The sequence below is a fragment of the Daldinia caldariorum genome (genome assembly GCF_022478825.1).
Source record: "Daldinia caldariorum strain CBS 122874 unplaced genomic scaffold F4812scaffold_2, whole genome shotgun sequence".
Lineage (NCBI taxonomy): Eukaryota > Fungi > Ascomycota > Sordariomycetes > Xylariales > Hypoxylaceae > Daldinia > Daldinia caldariorum.
This window is the reverse complement of record NW_025953038.1, coordinates 1,709,742-1,734,315: the sequence shown is the minus strand read 5'-3', so window position 1 is coordinate 1,734,315 and position 24,574 is coordinate 1,709,742. Positions and strand designations below refer to the sequence as shown.

The 24,574-nt window shown below is 46.3% G+C and overlaps 5 protein-coding genes across 5 annotated transcripts; 4 read left to right on the top strand and 1 right to left on the bottom strand.

Moving 5' to 3' along the window:
• Positions 1–3,547: 3,547 nt before the first annotated feature.
• Positions 3,548–5,162, top strand: F4812DRAFT_181244 (uncharacterized protein). The gene is made up of 5 exons (XM_047930030.1): positions 3,548–3,718; positions 4,212–4,298; positions 4,541–4,703; positions 4,759–4,782; positions 4,895–5,162. Exons 1-4 carry the CDS (start codon positions 3,620–3,622, stop codon positions 4,773–4,775), a joined length of 366 nt encoding a protein of 121 aa, XP_047793819.1. The 5' UTR covers positions 3,548–3,619; the 3' UTR covers positions 4,776–4,782; positions 4,895–5,162.
• A 302-nt stretch (positions 5,163–5,464) lies between these two features.
• Positions 5,465–7,387, top strand: F4812DRAFT_467551 (uncharacterized protein). The gene has a single exon (XM_047938673.1). The coding sequence runs from the start codon at positions 5,622–5,624 to the stop codon at positions 6,870–6,872; it is 1,251 nt and encodes a 416-aa protein (XP_047793818.1). The 5' UTR covers positions 5,465–5,621; the 3' UTR covers positions 6,873–7,387.
• Positions 7,388–7,595: 208 nt separating this feature from the next.
• On the top strand, positions 7,596–9,891 carry F4812DRAFT_414325 (uncharacterized protein). Its single transcript, XM_047932874.1, has 2 exons — positions 7,596–8,100; positions 8,309–9,891. The coding sequence occupies exons 1-2, from the start codon at positions 7,926–7,928 to the stop codon at positions 9,643–9,645; spliced, it is 1,512 nt and encodes a 503-aa protein (XP_047793817.1). The 5' UTR covers positions 7,596–7,925; the 3' UTR covers positions 9,646–9,891.
• A 3,572-nt stretch (positions 9,892–13,463) lies between these two features.
• Positions 13,464–14,324, bottom strand: F4812DRAFT_414323 (uncharacterized protein). The gene has a single exon (XM_047932873.1). It carries the CDS (start codon positions 14,233–14,235, stop codon positions 13,987–13,989), a length of 249 nt encoding a protein of 82 aa, XP_047793816.1. The 5' UTR covers positions 14,236–14,324; the 3' UTR covers positions 13,464–13,986.
• Positions 14,325–18,406: 4,082 nt separating this feature from the next.
• F4812DRAFT_181106 (ras GEF) lies at positions 18,407–24,122 on the top strand. The gene is made up of 2 exons (XM_047930029.1): positions 18,407–19,015; positions 19,075–24,122. Exons 1-2 carry the CDS (start codon positions 18,636–18,638, stop codon positions 23,990–23,992), a joined length of 5,298 nt encoding a protein of 1,765 aa, XP_047793815.1. The 5' UTR covers positions 18,407–18,635; the 3' UTR covers positions 23,993–24,122.
• Positions 24,123–24,574: the final 452 nt, after the last annotated feature.

Here is a 24,574-nt window from a genome sequence, read left to right as displayed (position 1 = left end):
TGGGAGTCCGGGCGTTGACATCAGTCCGAGTGACCTATATTAACTCCTTCGAAGAGAGAATAGACGGGATGATCATTCACAGATTCCGTAGTTTTCTTTGCAGGTCGGGATGTCATCGCTGTTTCTTGCGGTATGAATCAAGCCGAAAATTTGCAGGTATAGAAATTAGGTGGCAGGGTGGCAGGGTGGTTAGAATGCTTAATCCCCAGACTCTGTACGTATTCTATAACCTATCCCCATTGTTGGAAACTAATAAAGAGAGAAGAAGTCTTTCGTAGGAGTTATGAGATTATTAGAGATATATTGCCATTGTTAAGTAACCTTTCTTCTCTAGTTAAAACTAACTAAGCTTATTAACATAGATTCAAGTTATCGAACAAAAGAGTTGATATTTGGACTTTGGTGGGGTGTTGTTCCCTTCATAAAATTTACAGCCTTCGTACCTGACGTGCATAAGACGTGGACGAAACAGCTCTAGCTTGGATGCGAAAGTGTATCATTAAGCATGCACATGAGCAGTTCTAGGTATGCTAGCCTATGCAGAATCCCTGTAGGCACAGCAGCCATAGGGTGTTGTCTCCTCTTTCGAGTGCGCTTTAATCGATATTGAGGGTCTACAAGGGGCCGTACCGTCGTAGCCTGACGACTAGTTATTCAATAATAATACCGCTTATGTAGTGATTTTATTACATAGTATATGCATAATAATAAGGTACCTATCCTTTGACCTTAGGTAACTTGCATAGTAGTATGTATCTTATGTACCTTACCTATTGTGACCCGTTCCTCGTCGAGTTCCAAATGTGTAACCGTTAACGAACAACTTCCGAACAACTCAATTCCGTCTTTGAAATCAAGTCACAATTCCTTCACAGCCTGGCTGGCTAACAATGACAATAGCGAGTGCGTTGAGGAGCGTTGCGCTTTTTCTTTAGTTGAGCCATTGTATAGAAGAATTACAATGAATTATCTTCGTCTTTTGTGACGCCGCCTCCCATATCAGATCCGACTTTCTGCCATACGCCTTCACCTTCGAGTACGATTCATTCCCATATGCCCCATACGCTCTCAGCACCCCAAGTGTTTGATATACCCAGATCAAGTAATCAAGTACTTGTCTAAGTGCTCACTCTATCCATTTCATCCCACAGATGTTGATGTACGATTGCATGTCTATCTGGCACATATCTCTTCAAGCGCCGTTCAACCATTGACCTTGCGCAGCTAGCTACCGTTCTGGCCCTTTAGAACCGATCGCGATTCACGGCTACTACTAATCCTAATAATATACGAAAAAAAGTAAATCCATATATCCCGAAGTAACAACTATCCGCCAACATGATCGCCTCCCTCTCCTTGCAGGCCACACAGGTGGCTTTACTAGAATGGGTATGTACTAGTCTTCTATATCTTCTTAATTCTCTGCACTCCTGCTTTCACGTCTTAGGTTATCACCGAGTGCTAACGCAGTTCCTTTTAATAGGCTAATTCGATGCTCGAAAAACTGTATCCTGGGCAGAATCAAGACCTGAAAGTCAAGAAAGCCGATGATCTTTTCGATGGTTCTGTTTTTTCCGCGCTGCTTGAAATCCTAGATGACGAGTACAACCCTTCGAGATTCCAACAAAGCCTCGCTGCCACACCCACCGATAGCGATATGACCCAGGGCCGGAAACGTTATCTTCATATCATCCACTTGGGCCTCAAAGACATCGCGCGACGATATGCCCCTAAGATCGAACCCCTCATCGACCAAGTCGATTTCCAGGCGCTGGCTTGGGAACCTACCAAGATAGATATGTTCGAGGTGAATAGCCCCATATTACAGCCTTCTTCTCAATCACGGTCGTCTTTTAGTCGTAGTTCTTCCGGTCCTAATTCGCCGCTCGAGAGCCCTGCCAACACTAACTGTCTTCAGATTTTAGTGCTTTTTGTATGCGCTGCTTGCCTACGTGAGGATGACAACAGTCGATATATTACGTTGGTGACGCAGTTGGACGAAAGGGTGCAGCAGGGTATTTTCCGGATTATCAGCGAGAGCAAGAATAAACTCGACGAGCTTGAGGACGCAGCAGATGATATGGATACGAATCTCGATGATCTTGCGCAAGAGGCCGCCCTGCTCAATCAACACCAGAAATTACAAGAAGACGTGCAAGAAGCGAACAGGCAAGCGAGTCTACTAAAGGTACGCTTGGACCGTCTTCAAGACAACTATGACGAGCTCCTAGACAAGCATTCGAAACTCCAAGAAGAAAACGAGCACCTGCGTAGACAAATCGATTCGGAAGTCAGCAACTTCAACAAACACCATATTCAGCGCCAGCTAAAGGAAAATGAGTCGATTATTGCAAATCTGGAGAATGAGAGGAACTTTCTCGTCGAAGAGAGGGATAGGCTTTTGAAGGAGAGGGCTCGCCTAGAGCAAATGGCGCAGAAAGCTGAGGCATTAGCCGACGAGAACCAAGAACTCCGCTCTAAAAACGAGGATCTTTCTAAAAAAGCTAACATGGCTGATAATCTAAGGAAGAAATTAGAGTCAATGAAGTCGGTAGAGGCGGAGCTCAAAACACTTCATAACGAGAGGGTTGACACTGCTAAACTCCTAGAGCAGCTTGAAATCGCTACGCTAAAGATAAATGTCTACAAGAAAGAGGCAGAAAAGTATGCCGAGCAATTCCAGAAGTATGAGGAAGAAGTTGCTAGTTTCGGAGACCAGAAGATTATGTACACGTCCGAAATTAACGAGCTGAGGGGGCGCATAGAGGGCTTGCAGGCTCGGAGCCAGACAGACGAAGCTATCGTCAAAGATCTGCAGGAGAAGGTAATGATGTTCGACCCCACCGCTGCCCCGAGCACTCCCTCGAGCCACCGTCCGACCACCCTTGAAGACGAACTGAACGAATCTGGTAATGCTGTGTCGATGAGAAACATTGAAATCCAGCGTCTCCAAGCGGAGAATGCTGTCCTAAGGAGTAGTATTGGTACGGAAACGGAAAAGGGTCAACTCATACAGGAGATGGAAGATCTTCGTACTTCTCGTCAAGCCCTGCAGGACAAGTATAACGACATTTTCGAGAAGTATACCGTTGGTCAACACCAACTGGATGCGCTTATCCAGAACATGAGTAAAGATGGGTTAGTTCAGGCTCTTCAAGCTTGTTATAACCTTTCATCGAACACGACGTGGCTGATGTCAAACTACTTCAGAGACGAAGCGTATTCAAACCTACGGACGCAGGTCCTCGCCGAACAGAACCGTTCCAAACAGCTCGAGAGACAGCTAGAGTCAACGAACCAGAAGCTTGCCGACAAAGAGCGGGCCCTCCTGGAGCTACAGGGTGATTGTAAGATCATCTTTAGGGAATTCATGATCCATTCGGACAATGCTGACTATGCGAAACAAGTTAACGCTGTCGAGAAATCTAGCCAAGAAGCACTCGCGGAACTTAAGAGAACCGACGGCATGCTTGCTATTTCCCTCCGTGCCGAGCTCGAGGTGGAAAGAAACAAGCACAAATCGCTAAGAGAAGAGTTCGAAAACCAGCGGTCGCAACTCTTGACAGCCTATATCGAGAAAGACCAACTGCGGCGTGAAGCCGAGGCAGCTAATCGCGAGATGCAGAGGGCCGCAGATGGGTTATCTGTCAACACTGATAGCGCCAAGCAATCAGAGAAGATGGAGAAGCTCCGTGCACGGTACAAGCAGTTACAGCAGGTGAGTTCATCTGTTTCTACTTTATCTCCCGCTCGTCCTGCTGTTGGCGATGGCGACGATGATGGCGATAGCGACGACGATGGTGACGATGACGCAAATGTCACCAGAATTACCGTCAAGCACCAGTCCGTCTGGAATGTTGTGAGCTCCTGGTTTGGGCAGAAGAAAGAAAACCTAGAAAGCGATTCTCAAGCGAGACATGACGGTCCGGCGTCTCGTCGGGCCGGCCGCCCAATATCAGCCCCGGTAGGGATTCTTCGTGATGATGATATTTCTAGACATAGATATATTACATCAAGTTTTAAGGGACGTGGTTCACAGCAGCGCGCAAACTTTACATTGACCCCTGTACTGGCGCACGCTTATCGCCGCACACGAGACGAGCCAAAGCCAAGTGGCAGGTTTAGATGAGGGGACACCCGCATCTTTTGAGTCGCTATCATGATAAGAGCGCCTCGAGCACATGGACTGACTAAACACGTTTGATTTGCAGCAGTACGAGCAGTCGGACGTTAAGAACCGCGAGTTAGAACGGACACTGAAAGCCGTCCGTGCTGGATCGGAAGCCGGTGTCCAAAAGGTACGTTGTATTTTCCGCGTTCATATTTCATATGTCGGTGGACCGGTCGACTGCATAGACCATACGGGTCTTCACCTGGTTTATAGTTTTAGAATAGTTAAATATGTTTCTTGTTTTAGTATCATGTATTGTTATTTTTCATGTACATGTACATGTAAATGTACCAAGACGGATCGTGGTCCATGGTCTCCGTTTTATTGCGATGGAATACCTGTTCTGCCAACCCCTAACAAAAATTGCAGGCACGAACCGACCAGATTATCAAGAACTTGCAACGTGAAAATGCGATGATATCTACTGCATGGTACGACCTCACAAGCAGACTACAGAGCACCCACGTCGTGCTACAACGGCGGCAAGAGGTTCCTCGAAGCTGGCTAAACAAGCAGAGGCAACTGGTGAATGGTTCGTGATCGATTTTCTTTGAGTTTTCGGATGCGGGGACTAACAAGTAGTATAGCTACGCCTCGGAAGTAGGATTCCAGTGCGTGATACACGACGCTCTATGAACTCTCAACACTCAAGATTGGCCTTTTCTTTCTTTTCAACTTGCTAACAGAGCCCGATGTGTTAATGCTACTTTTGGATATGTGTAGCGTGGGCTTGTCCTTGCCGTCCTATTCTACCTACGCATTGAGCTCTTCTCAGTCTGCCTTGCAATGGAGTGGCCGCTGTCACATTTCTCCTTTTCTCCACTACTCCCCAGAACAACATTTCTTTTCATATTGGCAGGTAATAGTCACGGCAATGGGTGGGTGTCCTTGATGATCGACCGGGCATGCAGCATATATGTCTTTTCGTGCGTACCTAGATTATACCCACTTTATCATAGGTAGTTGGGCGGTGGACGCGTTCGAGAGAGGGAAGTCCAACGGACTAAGATTACGATGTCTTGAATATGGAATTACATAACATTAGCATTGATGACGCGAGTTCGTCAGTCCTCTGCAATGAACAGAAACATGTTAACTTAACGCTTAAATTTTACCCCTTATGGTGGTGTGTAAGCCTTGCCTAGCTAAAGTATGAATATCGTACTACGTCAGATACCTGACGATCATTCATGTACTCTACATATAAGAATACCCACCCGAAGGCTGTCCCAGTGTATACCAATTTAATTATCAATCTGGTGCTGAAACGGAAGGATTAGAATTTGGCATTAGGTTCGACGCAAAAGTGTCCGGCGTCACGCTCTACGCTCGAGCCTCGCGATCTTGCCATATAAATATGCTCAAGGTCCCCAGATAATTGTATGATACATCAATCCGTTTGGCTAGGCTAGGTGACCTTCTCGGTCGGCATTATTGTATTCAATCAACAATGATGGCTTCCCTTCTCAATCTCATACTAGGGAGAATGCGAAGCAATTCCTCAAGACGAGAAAAGCAGATAAAAGATACTAAATGTATGATCCTGGAACTCCCAGTAGAGATGGTCGTCCATATATCAGGCTTCCTCTCAGGCTTCCTCTCAGGCTTCCTCAAATATTTCGGCTTACTGCTATTCTCGCACAAGTGTCATTCGGCACACACTATATTAAGCAACTCCTCTAGTGTCCTCCGCAAAAACCAAGCTCGCTGGGGTCGCCGGGAGCACATCAACTACCTTAGCCTTCTATCAAAAGATCTGCCGGACTACTGGTTCTGCGGGGGGTGTGCCAGGCTACATACTATTGATGAATGGGACCTACCGAGCAGAACTACAAATTCCACCTGTCCCTTGGAGTTGAGCCGCTGGAGGGAGCTCGTCTACAATGGGAAGACTCGAATCGATTGTCGCTTTATCGCCCTCGAGCATCGGCACGTCCAGCTCACGCTCAAGTATATGCGCATGTACGACCCCAGATATAAAACCTACCTCGGTGCACTACTAAAACCGCACCATGTTTCGTATTTCCCTCCCTATATGGAGGCATTCTGGTCGATGCGAAATTCGAAATTTTCTCATTTCCTCAAGGTCAGCTACTCGGCCAGGCCCAAGGTCGCCCTTGGCCTCGACGGCCGGTCCAGGTATCTACTTCTATCTACCTGGACTTACAGGTATACAGACCCAACCATAGCTATGTCACGTGGGACTCTGGGTGACCTGGCTATATGTCCACACATGCAGTTTCGTTCTGGCGAAACCTTGTACTACACGCGTGCACGTCATCCCGAACTCGAGGATGCTCTTGACATAGCGATCGGAGCAGTACAGGAGCGCCGACACGAGTCCATGGAAATATGTGGCTCGTGCCCGAGATGTCCTACGGACTTCGCGGTGAGGGTAATGGGACGGCAGGTCGAGATCCGGGCTTGGCAAGATATGGGAACGGAGGGATCACCGAGAGATGCAGCGTGGAGGGTCCATTCTATGGTATTGAACTTCCGCGAAAACGGTGCCTGTATAGACATGTCGGTCCCTCACCCGGCTGGCAGCGTCCGAGCTCTTTTCGACAAGAAGCAGGAACCACGATTGCCACAGCCACCGGAACGGGAGAATATACTTGATCGGGTGGGCAGGTTTTGGATAAGAAAACTAGCAGCGATGGTGACGGGCACACCCGTTGAGAACTCCCAGGCTGATACCTAGGACATCATGCATTTGCCAAATATCAAAAAGCTGCTGGCCGACTGGATAGGTAAAGGTCCCCTGAGTTCCCGTCTCTCAGCTCAGGGATGGGTGAGGTAGCATGAGATGATACATGACCTACCAAGTACATAATATAGTAGAACATAATAAATGTTTGAGAAAGAAATGACTAAACCTTGGTAATTGCTTGCGAGCGCGAAGAATAATACCTAGGTACACACTTGGTACCTACTTAGATACTTAAGATATGTATACCAAGAAACCAATAAACCAAGATATTGAAGATGCAGGTGGTGGGTAATTTGATGTTGTACTATGTATTAAGGTGGAAGCTTTTCTACCCAGGTACCTGTGAGCTCCTCCCACCAAAAGCCCGTAATACCTACAGCTTATGTAACCACCCTACAATACCATACCAAAGAAAGAAATAATAGAAATATTGAAATATACAATATTTCCCCTTTTAGTTTAGCATCTATCCGACGGTAGCTTACTCCGGGTTGCCCGACAAGAACAGCCACGACATCACTGGGACATAAAAAAAAATAAAAAAAAAGGATTGGAACTTTCAATAGGTCTTTTTACCGCACCGCATCATATGCAGGCACGGGGCGGTTGGATGCAACTAAGCACCCCAAGCACCCCAGGCACCCCCCTAAACGTCCCCCCCTCCCCGCCCCAATCCCAAAGCTTGATTTCAAAATGATTGCAAATCCCTCTTAAGTGCAACTTCGCTAACTGTTAACTGCAATATTGCTGCTTTTTTCAATACCCTCATTTAAATACCCTCACCTCGGTTGTCGCGTGCTTACCTGACCGTCATAAAGTTTAATCATCCCTGGTTTCCAATTCGCCTATTCATACTATTCACACTATTCATAGATATATCGACGGATCGTATTCAAATTACAATGTCGGCGACTATCTATACCTACTCATTCCTACTAAGATGAATTTACCAACAACAGCGCCAATAAGCATCCATAACAGCAGCAACGTTAACGGCGGCCATGCCTCTCGTGTTCAGCATCATCATATATCGCAACTCTCACCATGAACACGTCTAATCATTCTAATGAGACCAATAAGGGTCGCGACATATTTCTTCCACCATCTGATCCCGAATTAATATCTAAAATCCCAAGAATTCTTCCACATGAACGCGTTTTCCCTATCCAGATAGGAACTGAACTCTTCAAGCTTTCCGGGGCCTCCCTCTCTTCTGATGGTGCGTGAGAAAGCAGCCCTTACCTTACCCTTCACCCCTTACCCTCAGCCCTTCCTTTTATTTAGGCGCATAATGTCAGCCTTACTCTTAACACCTGCAGCTACTCCGTTGGGAGAGCGGATTTCCAACCTGGCTATTATACCAGAAAAAAAAAGAAGAAGAAAAGAGGTCTTGCTTCTATGGACGCTTTGCTGACCTGACCATCCAGCTCCTTCTTATTTCTCTCGGTATTTTCAGTGCCAACTCGCAAGAGCTGAAGAGGCCGGTGAAGATATATCAACGGCAATACGTACACTTTACATAGACCGGGATCCTGTTACCTTTAAGGACATATCCCTTCATTTACAAGGTTATCATGTCACCCCGCGTGATGGAACGCACTTCGTGCGCCTTTTCGCCGACGCTCAGTTCTATACCTTACCTAAGCTGATGTCTCAGCTCTATGAAGAGTCCATCTTCATTTCTATAGGACATCGCGAATTCCAAATTCCGCGCGACATTTTTAGCGGTCCTGGAAACTCGCCTAATTTCTTTTCTTTGGGCTTTGGCGTTTTCTTTTCATCACGCGATGAGCTATTTCCCGGGCTAGATAAGGAGAATCTCATCCGCCCGCCTTCTATTATGCCGCCTTGCGTGCCAAACAAGTCAGCGGATATCTTTTATGAGCTACTACACCTATTGCGCGGATACCCCGTACATATACGGGATGAGGAACATCGCGCCTCATTGCTCCGCGATTGTCGTTACTTCAACTTTAAGGGGTTGGAACAGAAGCTGATCCCGCATCATATAAGCTATAATCTAGCTCGGCGGCGACACGAAATTACTCTTAGACTCGAAGATCTCCTAAAATCGGGTATATCTATCGCTAGCGATGTTGTCACACCAAGTGGTACCGGCGAATCCATCTCGGGATGGGTTAATTACATGCGGCCCTACGAAGATGATAAGCAGCATGAACTTATCCTCGAAATCGGTGGCGAGAATACAAAGTTGCATCTAAACATTATGAGAGCAGAATTCTTCGGTCAGATCAAAGTCCGCGTAGCAAGGCTCTTCGAAGTAATCGCGACAAAACTTAACCTCCCACCAACAACCCAACCCCTGGGACTATTAATGGCGTCAGGCGGGGCTAGTAGCCAGCCAGCGACACCGGGAAATACCCCCTTGAGCGAGGATCTCGTTCGAGTAGTATTCGAACCTGAGGCGCATGTAATCCTCGACGGTAGAACATACAACTTTCCAGACAGCGACGAAATAGCCACCGCCATGTCGACATCATCGTCAATGGGCCAGGGGGGCGAACAGGACTCGCCCCTTTCTAGTATCGGCGGATTTTACGGACCTGCCAGGAAGAGGAGGCGATTAGACTTATCAAGTCATGCAGCGGATGAGTGGATAGTCCGCACGGGACAGTGGAGGCTTCGGATACAGGGCTCGAGGAACGGGAAGAGCGCGATCGAGTGCGTGCTCGTAGCCGTTAAGATCGATGCCTATAGCACCGAGCAAGCGAGAAATGCCCAACGAGGATTTTTAAGGGGTTAATAATACGACGTCCCCAAGTATTAGTGCACTTTGCGATGGATCTCTCGCTGTTCGCCGGGTCTACGCTATACCAACTGTTATCATATTTATGTACCTATACGACGATAATTATAAAGCTATTAACTTCGTAGGTGGTTCCTAGAAACTTATTGAACAATAGTCATATGAAGAATAAGAAAGGTTCAGGAGAGCAGTGCATCGTAAGTAATTAGTACCCTGTATCCATTCAGGTATCCAATACCTTACCCAAAAAATTCAATTTCGATTAGGTTAGGTACCTCTTAAATAAGTAACTTGCTGTAATTAGAATTCGCGATACCCAGTCGATGAACACCAACCAAGGAATTAAAGTCATGTTTCGATGCTGAAGCTAAACATTATGCAGTTTTAAAATTGTAGATCTGCTCGGACCAGTAGGTCTTTAGTCAACAGTTCCGAGAAAATAAAACAGCATCATCACATCATCGCATTAGTCTATGAAGCAGCAATGCTGACATCGTGGCAACTATCAACATCAGTTCCCTTCACCTTAGGTAGAGGTATCTATATAGCGCAGATTCTCAAAAACGAAACATATAGATACCTCTTACGATTTGGAGATTGATTGAAAGAATTATGTTTCAAGTTGTTATATTCATACAAACCAAGCTGTAAGTGGTTTTATCCAACAACTAAACGTTAACACGTCCAACTCCACCGCAATGAACGGCGACCAGAAAGCTCTATGTACGTGTAACCGTCAAGACGGCACGAGAAAAGCCAGCCTACCAATACCTCGGCTGGATCGTCGCGGGTCTCCTGCAGAATGGCCTGCGATCGCCGATCATGACGGTACTGCTGTTTGCCGCTTAGTTGATGGGTCTGTCGTTGCATGCTAAGGCCCTGGTTACAGGACAGATTATGTAGCCGGGGAAAGACGAGGATGTGCCGAAGGATTCGTAGGGTTGGATGGGAAAGATGTAGAAATAACACGTCTTTGTAGAGATGGCAGTTAGGTACTTAATGCATGAGCTCTCTGCTTCGTACGAGTCTACAATGGCGTTAGACATTTCGTGACTGTGCTAGTTTCCCAGCACGAAATCCCCTCGGAGTAATACTCAATACTATCTGATGCACAGGGATGTCATAGTCGTATAGTTCTTTCTCTCGATGATTATGATGATGTCTTTTGTATATATTTGGACTGTGTACACTATAGGTATAATCTAAGTACCTAATATAAAGTCCATCCAGAGCCACATCAGTGGCAGCTTGTGATATCTAGATTATCTCCTTCGAGGGGACAGAGCTAGAATTTCGTGTGGCATGAAAATCCCTCCACTTCCTGCCTGCAATATTCCCTCTTTACCTGCCCGTGGTATTACTATATCTAGTCCCGAAAGTCGGTAATTTTAGATAGCTGATTGTTTCCTAGGGTAAAAACTACCAAACCCCCTTCGTATACGCACCGTTGAGTCTAAGGGGGTAAGGAAACAGCTTCGTTGTTCCGCAAGGAACGCTAACTGGGATAGCTTTGAAGCCAAAGCTACATGCAAAGCATCTTCTTTGTTCCCACAAGTGAGACTCCTGACATACGGTCAAGAGATCGAGAAGTCGCTGTGGATCGGCGCATCTTGGAAGTGCTGCCGTAATAGTGATAATTAAAGATGACCGGTAGCAGAGGATGGTGTAATCCACCTGGCGGGTAAAATAATAGGTAAATAAACCATCTGTGGAAATAGGAGTACTCGGAACGGTGTTTAACCTGGAATGAGGTAACCGTGAATGTTGTTTATAATGGTGCAAAATTCATTCTGCTCCTCATGGAAGACCCTTATTGTAATATCATACGCCAGCGGTGATAAGTGCCCATATAGTCTTTAAATACCAGTTTAGCTGATATTCAATCTCACATCTTCTATGAGTAGTAATATCGGGCAACGGTATAAGATTCGTCTTCGAAGGTATGAAGGCGTTTTATTTCTTTATCGATGTTGTTTAAGACCGAAATATCCGGCAGTGATGGTGCTACGTCGCAGAGCATGAGGTAGGAAAACAACTTCGTTGTTCCGCAAGGAACTCTAACTACAGTTGCTTTGAAGCCAAAGCTATATACAGAATAACTCCTTTGTTCCAGGGAGTCTCAAGTGAAACTCCTGGCAGTGAGATATATTCCGGTTTGTCTTTTATCAACGTAGGCGCTAAGTTCGTTGCCTGACATTAGAGCCCGGTGATGTTGAGATTGATTAAAAGGCTATATTACTTGAACGACCCGGAGGGTGTTGGAATAGGTGGGCATAGAAGACAAATATAATAAATAAGTAGAAATAGGTATAGGTAGGTACCTAAATAGATGTAAATAGGCGTAAATGTTCCTGTGAGCATCATGAAAGACCCATTGTAGCTAATGAAGAATGTCCTGGAAGGCCCTTTCAGCCTACAGCTGAAAGGGCCTTTTCCCTATAAGGGATATTAAAGTAGCAATAGTTTGAGATACTTTCAAATTCAACAACTTTGCTCTTAATGCCCATAAGTACCCATAGCGGCAGTGGGGGTATTTATAGAACCATTTTAAAACTTCTTACCATTCTATCTCTCACAATCGTTACGTAAGGAAAGGGTACGTTCTACTTTTTAGAACCGTTGTAAATTTCAAAGCGTTTTACTAAGATAATACGAAAGTCTCTTTGTTATTTGCTTATATAAACCTTACGCGCCCGATCTTTAACCGAGTTTACCCCACTTAGCTAAAATGGTTTTAGCCGCATAGAACTAGTCCACTTTTAGAACGGTCCTTTTTGAAAAAAGGTACAAAAAGGATGTACTTTTAAAAACTCTAGAATCCAGCCAATCAGAGGCCTCGAAACCAACAAACGTTCTACCCCACCCAACCATTCTACGGATAGAACCATTCTACAAAACCCCCTCTGCCGCTATGGTAGATAGAGGGATAGCACCAATTTGAGGAACTCGTATTTTTATCAACTTTGCTCTTGGTAATAAATAATGAAAAATAAATAATCGTAAGGAAGAGCAGCTATCGTGGTATGTACCTAGGTAGCTTTGATATATATATCGAGATGTGATAGGGTGGTGATACTCGATGATAGGTAGAATGGTCTATGAGGTAATGTAGGTAACAGAAAGAATACCCAGAGGAAAGAAGCTATCTTATATATAAATTTATTACATAGTAACGGCAGTAGGGTTTCGAGGAGGAGCTTCCTGTATTCTAGCTACCCTGGCTATGTGCCTCTAGTAAATATACAAACACTCCAACGATGCACGATGTGTCATGATTCATGAGGTCTTGGGTTCTCGTGGGAGGAAGGGAAAACATCATTACCTAGCACGCTCTTCCAAAAAATTGTAGCAAACGCACGACAAAGGAGGGGAAGGCAAGACGGAAGGCATAGACTATCAGACATCATGCATATTGGGCTCTACAGGTGCATTCTTTGACATGGTGCTAGGCTCCATGTCTAGCAATCAAAAAGAAGAAGCTCAACTGGAACATTCGAAATAAGAGGCAAATTGAGATATTGCTATATCATTCGTAGGCGACTTAAATTGGCATGATCTTGTCTTGATTCAGTTGTGGTGAACGGGGGCTACACAGCATTAGGTGTGGAATTCCAGACGTCTAAGAGTCTTAAGGATATTCCTTTAAGAGATCTTTGATGAGAGGTCTCATAACTTCAAGCATTCGAATGTGTATAGTTGCTTCGTCAAGATCATGTGGCTCGGAGTATGATAACAGCGATATATCGTATGCCAGCTAGTGACAGTAAACATTGGAGAATGAATATTTGTCATATTTTTCATGTTCTCCCCACACCGCCGCATAGGAACAGTCAATCGATAAGTCCCCGAGTTGCTGAGTAGGGAACTTTCAACTCCCGCTCTCTTATTTACAAGCTTAAGGTGAAAAAGGTATCTTAGGAGTGCGGCCAAATCTCGCAGGCGCTGTTTGATTCAGCCCCCACTTCATAGTCCTTGGTAGACGATACCTATATTACGGTATGTCATGCATGATTAAGACGTCCAAATATCCTATCTCCACGGTATGTCGTGCTATGTCTGAAACATGCAGTCTCATGAAGTCCAATCGTGAGGTTATCGTCAAGTTGATGTTGCTGAACGGGGACTTTACGATTGGCTGAGCAGCGAATGTCTCACTCCGCCGTGTGGAGCCCAGACTGAGTTGCAAGGGTTATTTTCTTAGGTGTCTTAATACTACTACTACTACATACCTACATAGTACAAACCCCTAAACTTTCTTCTTTTTTCTCTCCCCCTCCTATGGAAGAATCCGCAAAAAAAGGCTTGAGAGTGACGGGCAATTACATGGGCTTAAGAGTCTTAGACTTTGATCTGCCTATTTCGTCCTTGGGCTTCGGAGGATTTTTCACATTTGACCATTCCCTTGGTAACCCCGTCTGACTGGGAAGCCTTGGTAGATCTAGATCGTGGGGGGTTCGTTTTGAGACCCAGTACGGATATCTGTTGTGCCAACATGCCTAGGTACCTTACGACGATGTGTAGTGCAAATGCAATGGGCAGAAGGTCCAATAATATTTCCGCCGTAGGAACGAATGGTAATAGGTACATAGTAGGTCCTCTGGGTCTGTATGTAGCGGTGCGGCACAGTTAGTTTGACAGATACCTAAAATGCATTGTCGAATTTGGCTCACCTCCACTTATATCACGGCTCGCTAGGAAGGATTCCGTGCAACGATCCGCGCTGTATAATGCGTGTAAGAGGCACGTCGTTTGCCAATCAAAAATTTTATACACAATAATTCGGAAGTGGCTCGGAAAGACGACTTGTGTGTGTATGTGCGTGCCTAAGTTATGTATACATAAGAGGTAATATATTGTGGTATACGGCTCCGGTTCCGTCTGTGTGATCGTCACAACTCCCAAAATATCTTTGCTTGTACATAGGGCTCATGAGGCAAGCCAATGGTTCTCGACCGTTGGGACGTTGGTGTTCACTTATTCCGGTCCCCACATGTCCCACGGCTTTTGTCAAGCTTGCTTGAATTTTCGGGTCCTAGATCTACGGTTGTGCGCCAGCGTCAGCTGATTTTACCATGCTATCGTGGTGCGAGTGTTCATGTGCGACGTCATGTCTACTCTATTTAAGCATTTGAACGCATAGAGATGCCATGGTATGGTGTGCTGTGGTGTTCCCCGAAATGCTCGGTTATCTGCTGGAGGGACTAGATCACGACCCGGGCGGGTGGATGGATCTGTTTTTCAGAGATATGAATAACGACGCACGGGCGGATGTACAATACAATAACAAACCCGTCTGCGTTTAAGGCTTCAACACCGCCTTGCCTTAGCTAGCTTTCGGATGAGTCCCGGTCAAGCAAACATTATCACGTTTAACTATAAGGAGCTCCAAATCGCATCCGAGAAGAATTACTCCGAGGTCATGATTCCTATATGATTTCATTCAAAGATCTCCACGCTTGAGGGGGTAAGGAGAACCCTGCTAAAACCGCCTCGTTTTTTTCCGTTCGCCCTGTGCTCTGACTCTTAGCTGTCTCGGGTAGGACCCGCGCGGACTCTCAGTAGAAGAAACTACCTAGAGCGAGTGTTAAAAATATGGTTTGCTTCCAGTTTCCTACTAGTTGCAGTTATAGGTTACCTTGTACGGATCGTAGGTAGCTCTAATCGTTGGTAAATGTTTGGTGGCTTTGGAAAGATAAAAGATTTACATTAGGTAGGGTAACCTCGTGGGAGGTGTTGCGAGCATGGGATTTAGCAGGGGCCCGAGAGTTGGAGTTTGGTAGTAGCATAGACTGTAATTTTGTTGTATTCGAAGTGGGACATCTCTCGCGGCCCAGCTCGTCACTGTCGCAGTGCACAAGATTAAGGGCTTTGAAGAATCGACGCAGACTGTCCTAAACGGTAAGTATTTCGCGAGTGCAGACCGACTCTTCAAAAGCCGCCTTCTTTTTGGTGATTGCTGCAGCGAAACCTATATTATCATGTCTTATAGCGTCTTATAGCGAACTTGAGGCTTAAGGCTATCATGCTACGGGAAGTCTTGTGATCCTGTAGAAAGGGAGGGAGTCCTTGATTTGATTTTGCGCCAAGTCAAGTGTTTCCCCCCCTCCTTTTCTTATGTCCCTGACTTATGTGCGTCTCCAACTAATAGTTGGCTTCGGCGATAGGATTTCATGTGAACTTCCGCGCTTGTCGTCGACTTTGACAGGTTGACACCAATGGGTTGATCTTCAACGCCTATTACTTGATAAGTAAGGTCGGGTGTCATTCAGCACGTGGAGGAATTTCCTAGGCAGTGTTTATTTCTAACTTTGTTATATATGCGTCTAATTCCAGTTCAATGTCAAGCAGGGTTTGTCATGGTTCTATCCTGTTCACCTATCAGATGTGAGACTGGACTGCCCTATTCAGTCAAGGATTGAGGGGTAGAAGCAAGCGTAATATGAGTTCATTTGATGGATTCGAGCCGAGCTAATAAGTAAACTAAAGCGTACCTAAAAGACACCAATTGCGTAAAATTTCGCGAGAGCGACGCTATTCCTGCGGACACACGTCGGTGCTAAGGGGAATTTGGTTGCAGGTCTGTGTATCGATTACTACCTTATTAGGATCTTGAGGATCGTGACGTTGATGGGAAAGTACCAATCCTGCGTCTCTAACATTCCCTCTAACACTCCTCGTTCTAAAACGGGGCTAAATCAGAAAGTCAACTGAAATGATGTAGGTGGCTGATAGTCAGCTGAGTCCCCTAACGCCTTGTCTACCGTAATATGTATCCGACATAGAGGAAGGTATTGTAGAATGTATATGGATGACCAACAGTTCGTAACTAAGGGATTACCGATCTTGAGCCAGACCTTGCCCCTGGCGATCCTGATGCTTCCACCAAGCCCATAGGCTCATCATGACATTACATACCTACCTAGTATGAACCTAACCTGTTCCTAACTTGTTCCTGGAGGGACTAATCAAGATGTACGACATCATGCTGGATAGTTAAATCGGTGGCCCAATTATACATAGGTGATCGGCACTTTTTTGACTTGGCCGGCTTGGATAGTCCGCGTAGCTCCTAAGAATCTAAGATGTCTTAGAGAGGTATGTAACCTTACACCTGAAATTAATGTAATTATATATAGATAGATAGGTATATGTATAGTAGAGCATGTTGCCTGTCTCGGGATAGAACATGATATAGGCACCTTTCGAGATGGCCAGCTTTTGGTTGGACCGAAAGCATTAATTCCGTCGCATTTACATTGAAGGAGGTCATGGCGAGTTATTCGCTGTTGACTTGCATACAAAAAGACCAAAGTAGCTAAACCAAGCAAGTAACAACCCGTAGACCTTACGGTGGTAGGTGTACACCAGAGCGACGGAAACGATGCCAATTCTGCACAAACGGTTAGATGCTTACATTTTCAGCAATTGCTACTGTCCCGTGTTTTCTTTTTTCTCTCTCTCTATTTTGTACTGCCCCTCTAACGTCATAAGAGAGGAAGTAAATAGATAGGTACTATTAGTTTAGGATAGATATTTGGATAGTAGGTGCTAGATGGTTTAGACTAATGGTAACACATTAGATTAGGTACTAATAGTTATGTTTTTGTAGATTCGGTTATGCCCGCTTGTGGGACTATGTCGTCAACACAACTGGTCAACATTGGTAGAAGGGATTGAGAGGGAGAAAAAAAAAACCGGACGCGCCAATGCAAGTAAGAGGCAACATGCTGGATTATCAATAACCTGCATGACCCAACACTTGCAGCACTTTGACAATGGACATTTCCTGCAGAATTGGTACTGAGTACATTCGGAAACAAATTGTATGGTGTGAAAGAGAAAAAAAAACAATGTGACATTGTTAAGCTGGGGTAGTCTGGGATGAGCTAGGATGAGACTAGTATTTTCATTTTCTCAAGTTGATAGATTTACAGATGCATGAAGATGATGAAGAAACTAAATACCTAAATAGATAGATAGGTAGGTCATCTGGTGGTACCTATGTGATAAGATTTATTAGGTACCTGTCTTGCTTACATATGTAATTCTAGTGTATGTGGAAATCTGCGAGTCTTTCTCGGAAAGAACCCCGTTGCTACAAGTATCCACCTGTACTATGTAAAGCTCTTTTATTGCAGGTATTGCAGGGGTTAGTAGTGCTAGCCACAGTAAATTGCAGTTGAACCGTGTGTTGGCGATTGGACGAATGGCACCATCTTTTAAGTTAGTCCCCTGTAACTACCTAGGGCACTTCCCTGCTCAAAGCCTGGGCTGCTTGGGTCGGCACCTGAGGCCAGTGCACCCGCCTTTCACTTTTCACTTTTGCAGGCATTTCTACCTAGGTAGGCAATTACAAGCATTTTAGTTGCAGTCATAACTGCCTAACCAATCAAAGCCAATCACAGACAGAGCTACCGACCTGCAGCGTGCAATCGGTTCCCCCAATAATGTCCCATTAATCCCACGTCCCAATCTGTGTCCCAAAAAGATACTTCTGCCATCTCGGGCCCTGGTAAACTCTCCCTTCATTCACCACTTAACTGCCACGCTTTTGTCCAACCGGACCACACCCAATTGACTTTCGTCGCATTCACAACTCATAGAGGAGGACGGTATTGGGGCATCGCGACATTTGGAGTCTTGGGTCATTGACAACTGGCGTGCTCGACACAAACAGCATTGCAACTTCGCAAATATCCGATCCGTCACGAATACGAAATTGAATTTGGAGTCCTACGCTTTACACTCTACACACGAAAAAAAATAAAATAAAAAGGATCGAATGATGGTTGGAGCGCATGGACGAGACACTTCCTAAAGATCTCCCAATACCCAGTTTATGGTCGACTCCAAATCATCTTCCCTGGAGAAAGGGTTTACATATTATTCCCGTGGATTTAATCCATCAGTTTCGTTTTTGATCTTCAATGCATCCCTCCGCCGTCGTTGGATTTGGCAGCCACAGATCTGCTGCGAAGTAGAGAGAAATGGAGGCGGAATCTCAAAGTTTGCGCCCGCCGTTGCGGATGCGGTCGAATATTAGCCTTTTCCAATCATCGCAGGCCGACTCTTCGAAGGCCAAAAAATCACCCAAAGCACCAGCTCGGGATTCAAAGTTTAGAAAATCACCACTCGTCGGTAAAAATGGCAAGATTAGAGCATCCAAAGTGCGCATACCCGGTATAAGTAGTTCGAAACCGTTGGTACCGGCTGGTGAGAGGAGGTCTGGAGGCCATGACGGAAGTAAAGCGAAACAGGATATCGAAGGTGATAAGTGGAACATAACCCCAGATGGAGGTTCGGCTGGTCGGGGTGGAAGACATTTCACCGTGGCTAACGTAGGAAATGGCGGCAAAATATTCCTAAGGTAAGTGTAGCTCGGGTGTGTAAGTGATCATGATGTACTGATTACGGAAACTGGAGTAGGCCTACAATACGGCCACCAAACCAAAGATACCCGCAACCCAACTTCATATTTCCGGCCACGTTGCCGAGTATGGCAGCTTTAGATGCTTTGAGCCAAAAGAAAATTGCAGCCGAGGAAAACAGCGAGCTGCTTAGTAGCCAGTGGACTACCCCCTTGACCGATTCTTCGTCTCCTGGAGTTGCAAAGAGGAAGGCTTATTTCGACTTAAAGGCACCCAAGAACCGAAGCCGACGTGCCATGTCTGATTCAACCATTCATGGCGCAAGCGTAACGCAAGAGGTCGAAGCGGGGGTCTTCAAGGTGATCATATCGAAACCACAGGATGGGTCGAGGTCGAAAACTACGGAAGATTTAAGTCGCGATGGGAGTCCACTTTTACAAATTTCTATTCCATCATGGAAGCTAGGCACACCGAGATTTACTCTAAGGGGAACGCCTCTAATTCGGGACTCGTCTTATGCCCCGACCGAGGAGTTTCGTTCGAGCAAGGCGTCATTTCTTCGTCCGTCAATGCGTGACCTAAATTCACTACACCCCGATTCCATGGACAGCATAAGGCAAAGGGCAGCCTCAACGCCTCATATTCACTTACCATCGCCGGGTTTGCTTAGCCCTGCTACCATAACCGCACCACGATATCCTCACCCTCTAGTTCGATCAACGTACCTCTCCGCGCACCTGGTTATCGAGCCTTCCATGTTCGACTCACTCACTTTCAAACCAGCCTGCGATGATCGTTCAATTGTTCGCTATTCGTCAACCACTGGCGCCGTGACGGCTGCTACCCCTCCACGACTTGTTGCTGAAATTACGTCTCCTAGTTTTCTTGACTATGAACTAATATCAGACTTCTTCCTTACGTTCCGTGCCTTCATCGACACGAAGGACTTGCTCCGGATGTTAGTTGCCAGACTTCGATGGGCCGTGTCCCGAGACGATGAGATAGGGATGGTAGTCAGAGTGAGGACTTTCGTTGCTATGAGGCACTGGATCTTGAACTACTTTGTCGATGACTTTGTCGTGGACTACTATCTCCGCGTAATGTTTTGCAACCTTATAAACGACTTTGTAGAGGAGCTTTCTCAGGATGAGAAGGGGCGGAAAGTCCAGTTGAAAATCCTCTCAGAGTTAAAGAAATGCTGGAGGCGCGTATGTACACAATTCTGGGATGGCCCGGAATTTGACTCGTCGCTGGGTCCCAATATTCCCATCGCGCCTGGTGGAATTGCTGGCCACCGAGACCCCAGTTTGGACCCTAGCTTCTGGGAAACCGATTCCGAGGACCCGCCTCAGATATACGATATTTCTCTTCGGGAGAACAATCCCCAGTCTGATAATAGCTTCTATGCAGATGTATCTAAGGCAGGCCATATTGACTCTATTTTACTAGGTGGAGTACGCCCGGACACACCGGAAGAGGAGCGGCCCACGGAATTGCAAAGAAGACAGACATCACCGATCAGCATTGCAAGCCTCGATGTTATCTCTTGCTCATTCCCAACCAAGGCATTTCGGATGGCCGACCCGAATTCAAGTTCTAGCCTGGCTGCCCATCCGGTTGATCCCAGCTCGATTTATACCAGTGCAGATCCTGTTGCCCCTACTCCACGTGCTCTGACAGGAAAGCGAGTTAGACCTCACACTGCTCATCGACGCAATAACAGCCTTACAGATTCGCTCCGAGAACATAGCCCAGCTACCGAAAAGGTTCTTTACAAGAATGCGGAATTCCTGCTAAGTCTACCATACGCTGGCAGCCTTGTTCGCGGAAATGTATTACCTCCTACTCAAGCTTTTGTCGAGGTCGATCCCCCAAGTCCATGGGGAACAGCACGCCAAACCACCGTCTTTCAGCCTCGCCAGACTGAAGGGTCAAAAACAAAAGGCTCTGGTTCGGCAATGTCGGGACAGGGAATGAGGAAACTGATCGGTGGTGTTCGTAGGGCCTTGAGTATGAGGGGCCAAGGGGTTATACCATCTCACGGGAATTTCATTGACATTGCGCCTATTGGACCTCGGGGCGCTACAACGAATAGAGTCCCTGGAACGGCTGTTGTACCACAAGCACGATCTCTTCGTCCCAATGGCGCTTCCGCGCCTGTGCGTATCGACGTCCTTGGCGCTACAATTGCTGAGGATTTCAAGAAAGCTGTGCGGGAGGATGCCATTGTCGAAGAGGCAACCAATGATAGTCATGTTGGCGATGTTAGCGACCCTATCGAATACTCGCCAGCTCATTTAGACTCTTCATTTGAGCTCAAGCGCACGAGTGATGGTGCAATCACAGCGGGTAGCAAGTCCATAGTCATTGTAGATGGAACTTTGCCTGGGGAGTACCCAGCCATGACTGGGGCTTTGACAACCTGGAACCCCTCGGTTGAAGCCTTCGCAGAGAGCATGATGAGAGCCGGCGGTGCTGACCCGACGCCGCCAACTACGCCACCTGGACAGGCAGTACATGGTAATACCCCTAGGAGATCATCTTATCTCCTCGGACAACATGCTTTCCAGTCCTCGACTCCCGCCACTCCCCTACCCCCATTTTTTCCAGATATGGATACATTAGGTCAGGGACGTTCTTCTGAGGATACTAACACTCGTGCGTCGGTCAAAGTTGTTGCACAGTCACCCAACAAACCCCCAGTGAGCTACGTAAAACGGCATGAGCGCCAACAGTCAAGTCGGAGCTATCGATCTAGAGGGTCTACTGCTCATCGACGATGGGCATCCTTTCAGAGCGGTATTGCGGCGCAGTCTACAATTAGGAGTTTTGATGCTACCACATATTCAGAAGGCTCAATTGCATCAGTGGTGATGCCCCCACCCCTCAGAGTCCTCCGGAGACGGCCAGGTGGTGACCTCAGAGGCGTAACTAATGTCCGCGACTTGGATGCTCCTCTTCATCGGTCACGTTCTGTAGGTTCGTTGACAACTTATTCGGAGTCTATAAGAAGTTCTCACCTCCGTAGTCCTATTGGAGACTCAAGCGGATACGTTGATGTTGCCAGCCGCGACTTTTCACAGAAGCGAGGAGAGGTCTTTTCTTTGGGGGCCATGGCGGAACAATCCTCCAAGCAGCCGGTGTCTCTAATAAGTACCCATTCATCAAAGCCGATCATGCGGCCTTCATTCGAGGCCGAGGCACAAAAGCTTGCGCAAATCCCTGACGACATTGATGATGATGGAGGAGTCGAGTCTGCACTACTTAAACTCGAGGGCAAGTACGAGAGGAAAATTGCTAAACTCTCGATGGAACCATCGAAGTTGCCTCCGGGTAACCTCGAGGAGCTCAAAAAGAGATCTCTTGGGACTCCCGAGGTAGAGTACGTCCAAGAAGAGAAGCGAAAGCACCGCCAACTACATATTGGCGAGGAAGAAACCCCGGTGGTATCGCCTATGGAGGAAAACTTCGACATTCCACCCAATAGACAGTCCACTCTTTCCCGAGGATCTGAGGTTATTTCGTTTCTTTCAGAAGATTCGAGGGAGACGTATAACTCAACCCCGCTGCTAGACCGTGGATTAACAGATGATGGGCATAGTAAGAGGGCTACTCGCGAATGGGCAGATCGCTCAATACTAATAGGCCCCGACACGCCACAAGGCGATGAGGATCGATCAATCGCTGTTTCCTCGCAACATCCATCCTACGAGTTTATACAGAAAACGGAAAGCCTCAATAGGATTAAGGCGGAGGAAACTACACCTGAAGATCCTTCATTCCTAGATGTGGACAGCGACAATGATTCCGCTCTCTCATCCGAAATGTCAGGGGATATGCCTGATACGGAAGACTACATATTTGGAGAACCCCATTCACCTAAGAGATCTAATCCCGTAAATACTGGGACGTCTCCTGATACAGAGGGTGGAATTACTTTTACGTCAAGAGACAAGCCTCCATCTCCTCCTATGACGCTTACACAGGCCTCTCGTGGATCATCGGATGCAGGATATGTTCCACAACTTCACGAACATCAGCTGTGGTCTCAGAAACCCCTACCGCCTACTCCTGACACTACACCTACCACTGCGATGCACCATCAAGGTCCCGGATCGCCTAGGGACCCAACCCGTGCCGAAGATGCTCCTCATAACGTGCATAGATTATCCAATGAGAAGAACCAGAAGAAAACAGCTCATCTGCCTTTTATCCTCGCCTTCGACTCTGAGATTCTCGCTCAGCAGTTTACTTTGATTGAAAAGGACGCATTGAATGAAGTTGATTGGAGAGAGCTAATCGACATGCGTTGGAAGAACTCCAATAATGACTCGCGGTCATGGGTTGACTTCCTTCGAAACACGGATGCTCAAGGTGTTGAAGTTGTCGTTGCGCGGTTCAATATTATGGTCAAATGGGTAATCTCGGAAATTGTACTCACTCAAAATATGGAAGAGCGGGCTCGCTGCATCATCAAGTTTCTTCATATCGCCGTTCATTGTAGGAGATATCGCAACTTCGCTACAATGAGCCAGATCACTATCGCACTGACATCGAATGAGGTGGCAAGGCTTGCCAGTACCTGGGCTATGGTTCCTCCTACTGATCTGAAGACTATGAGGGACCTGGAGACGCTGGTTTCGCCAACAAGGAACTTCTACAATTTACGAGCGGAGATGGAGGGTCCTGGAGATGCTGCTGATACGGGATGTATTCCTTTCGTTGGCATCTATATCCACGATTTACTTTATAATTCGCAACGACCGTCCGAGATAGCTAGCTCGCCGACTACAGCACCTCTGGTCAATTTCGAGCGTTGCCGCATTGCTGCATCGGTGGTGAAAACATTACTTCGTCTACTTGAGGCTAGCACTCATTATCAATTTCAACCTATCGAAGGCATTACCGAACGATGTCTCTGGATGAGTGCTTTGAGTGACGAGGACATCAGAAAGTACTCAGCCAGTTTGGAATAGACAGATTGGTGCTGTCTACCAAGGAAAATACTACTAATGCTAATCAACCCACTCACCGAGACCATTCAACCTTTATCTGTATATCACCATCGTTTGCATGCTCTTTTCGTTTAGCGTCAATCATCATAGGCGATACTTGGCCGGCGGGAAATCACCATTGTATTAGTACACAAGTTCCGCCGCCCATCTTATATAATATTCAATGCGATACCACGACAAGCTCTGTATGCCTTTGGTCGCTGCGTACTAGCGCGGAGAGATGGTTCACCACACATTAGGAATGTATTTTTTGCATTTCGTCGTCTGCTCAATCCTGAGCGAAATTTCCTTATTTCTCTTCTTGGATGTAACATTTTTCTCTATACATTATAAAAATTTTAAAAACTACTCCGGCGCGAATCATACGGCAAGGGTGGCGGAAATCGCTGCAGTTAGCATCGGCGACGAGTAATAAATTAGGATGGGTGCATTCATTTTCATCAAAAGCAACGGAGTTAGGCGATCCATCCTTCCTTTTACTTTTTTTACACTTAGGTTAATGAACAAACCACTCTGAGCGAGAGACGGTCAAGAAGAAGGACA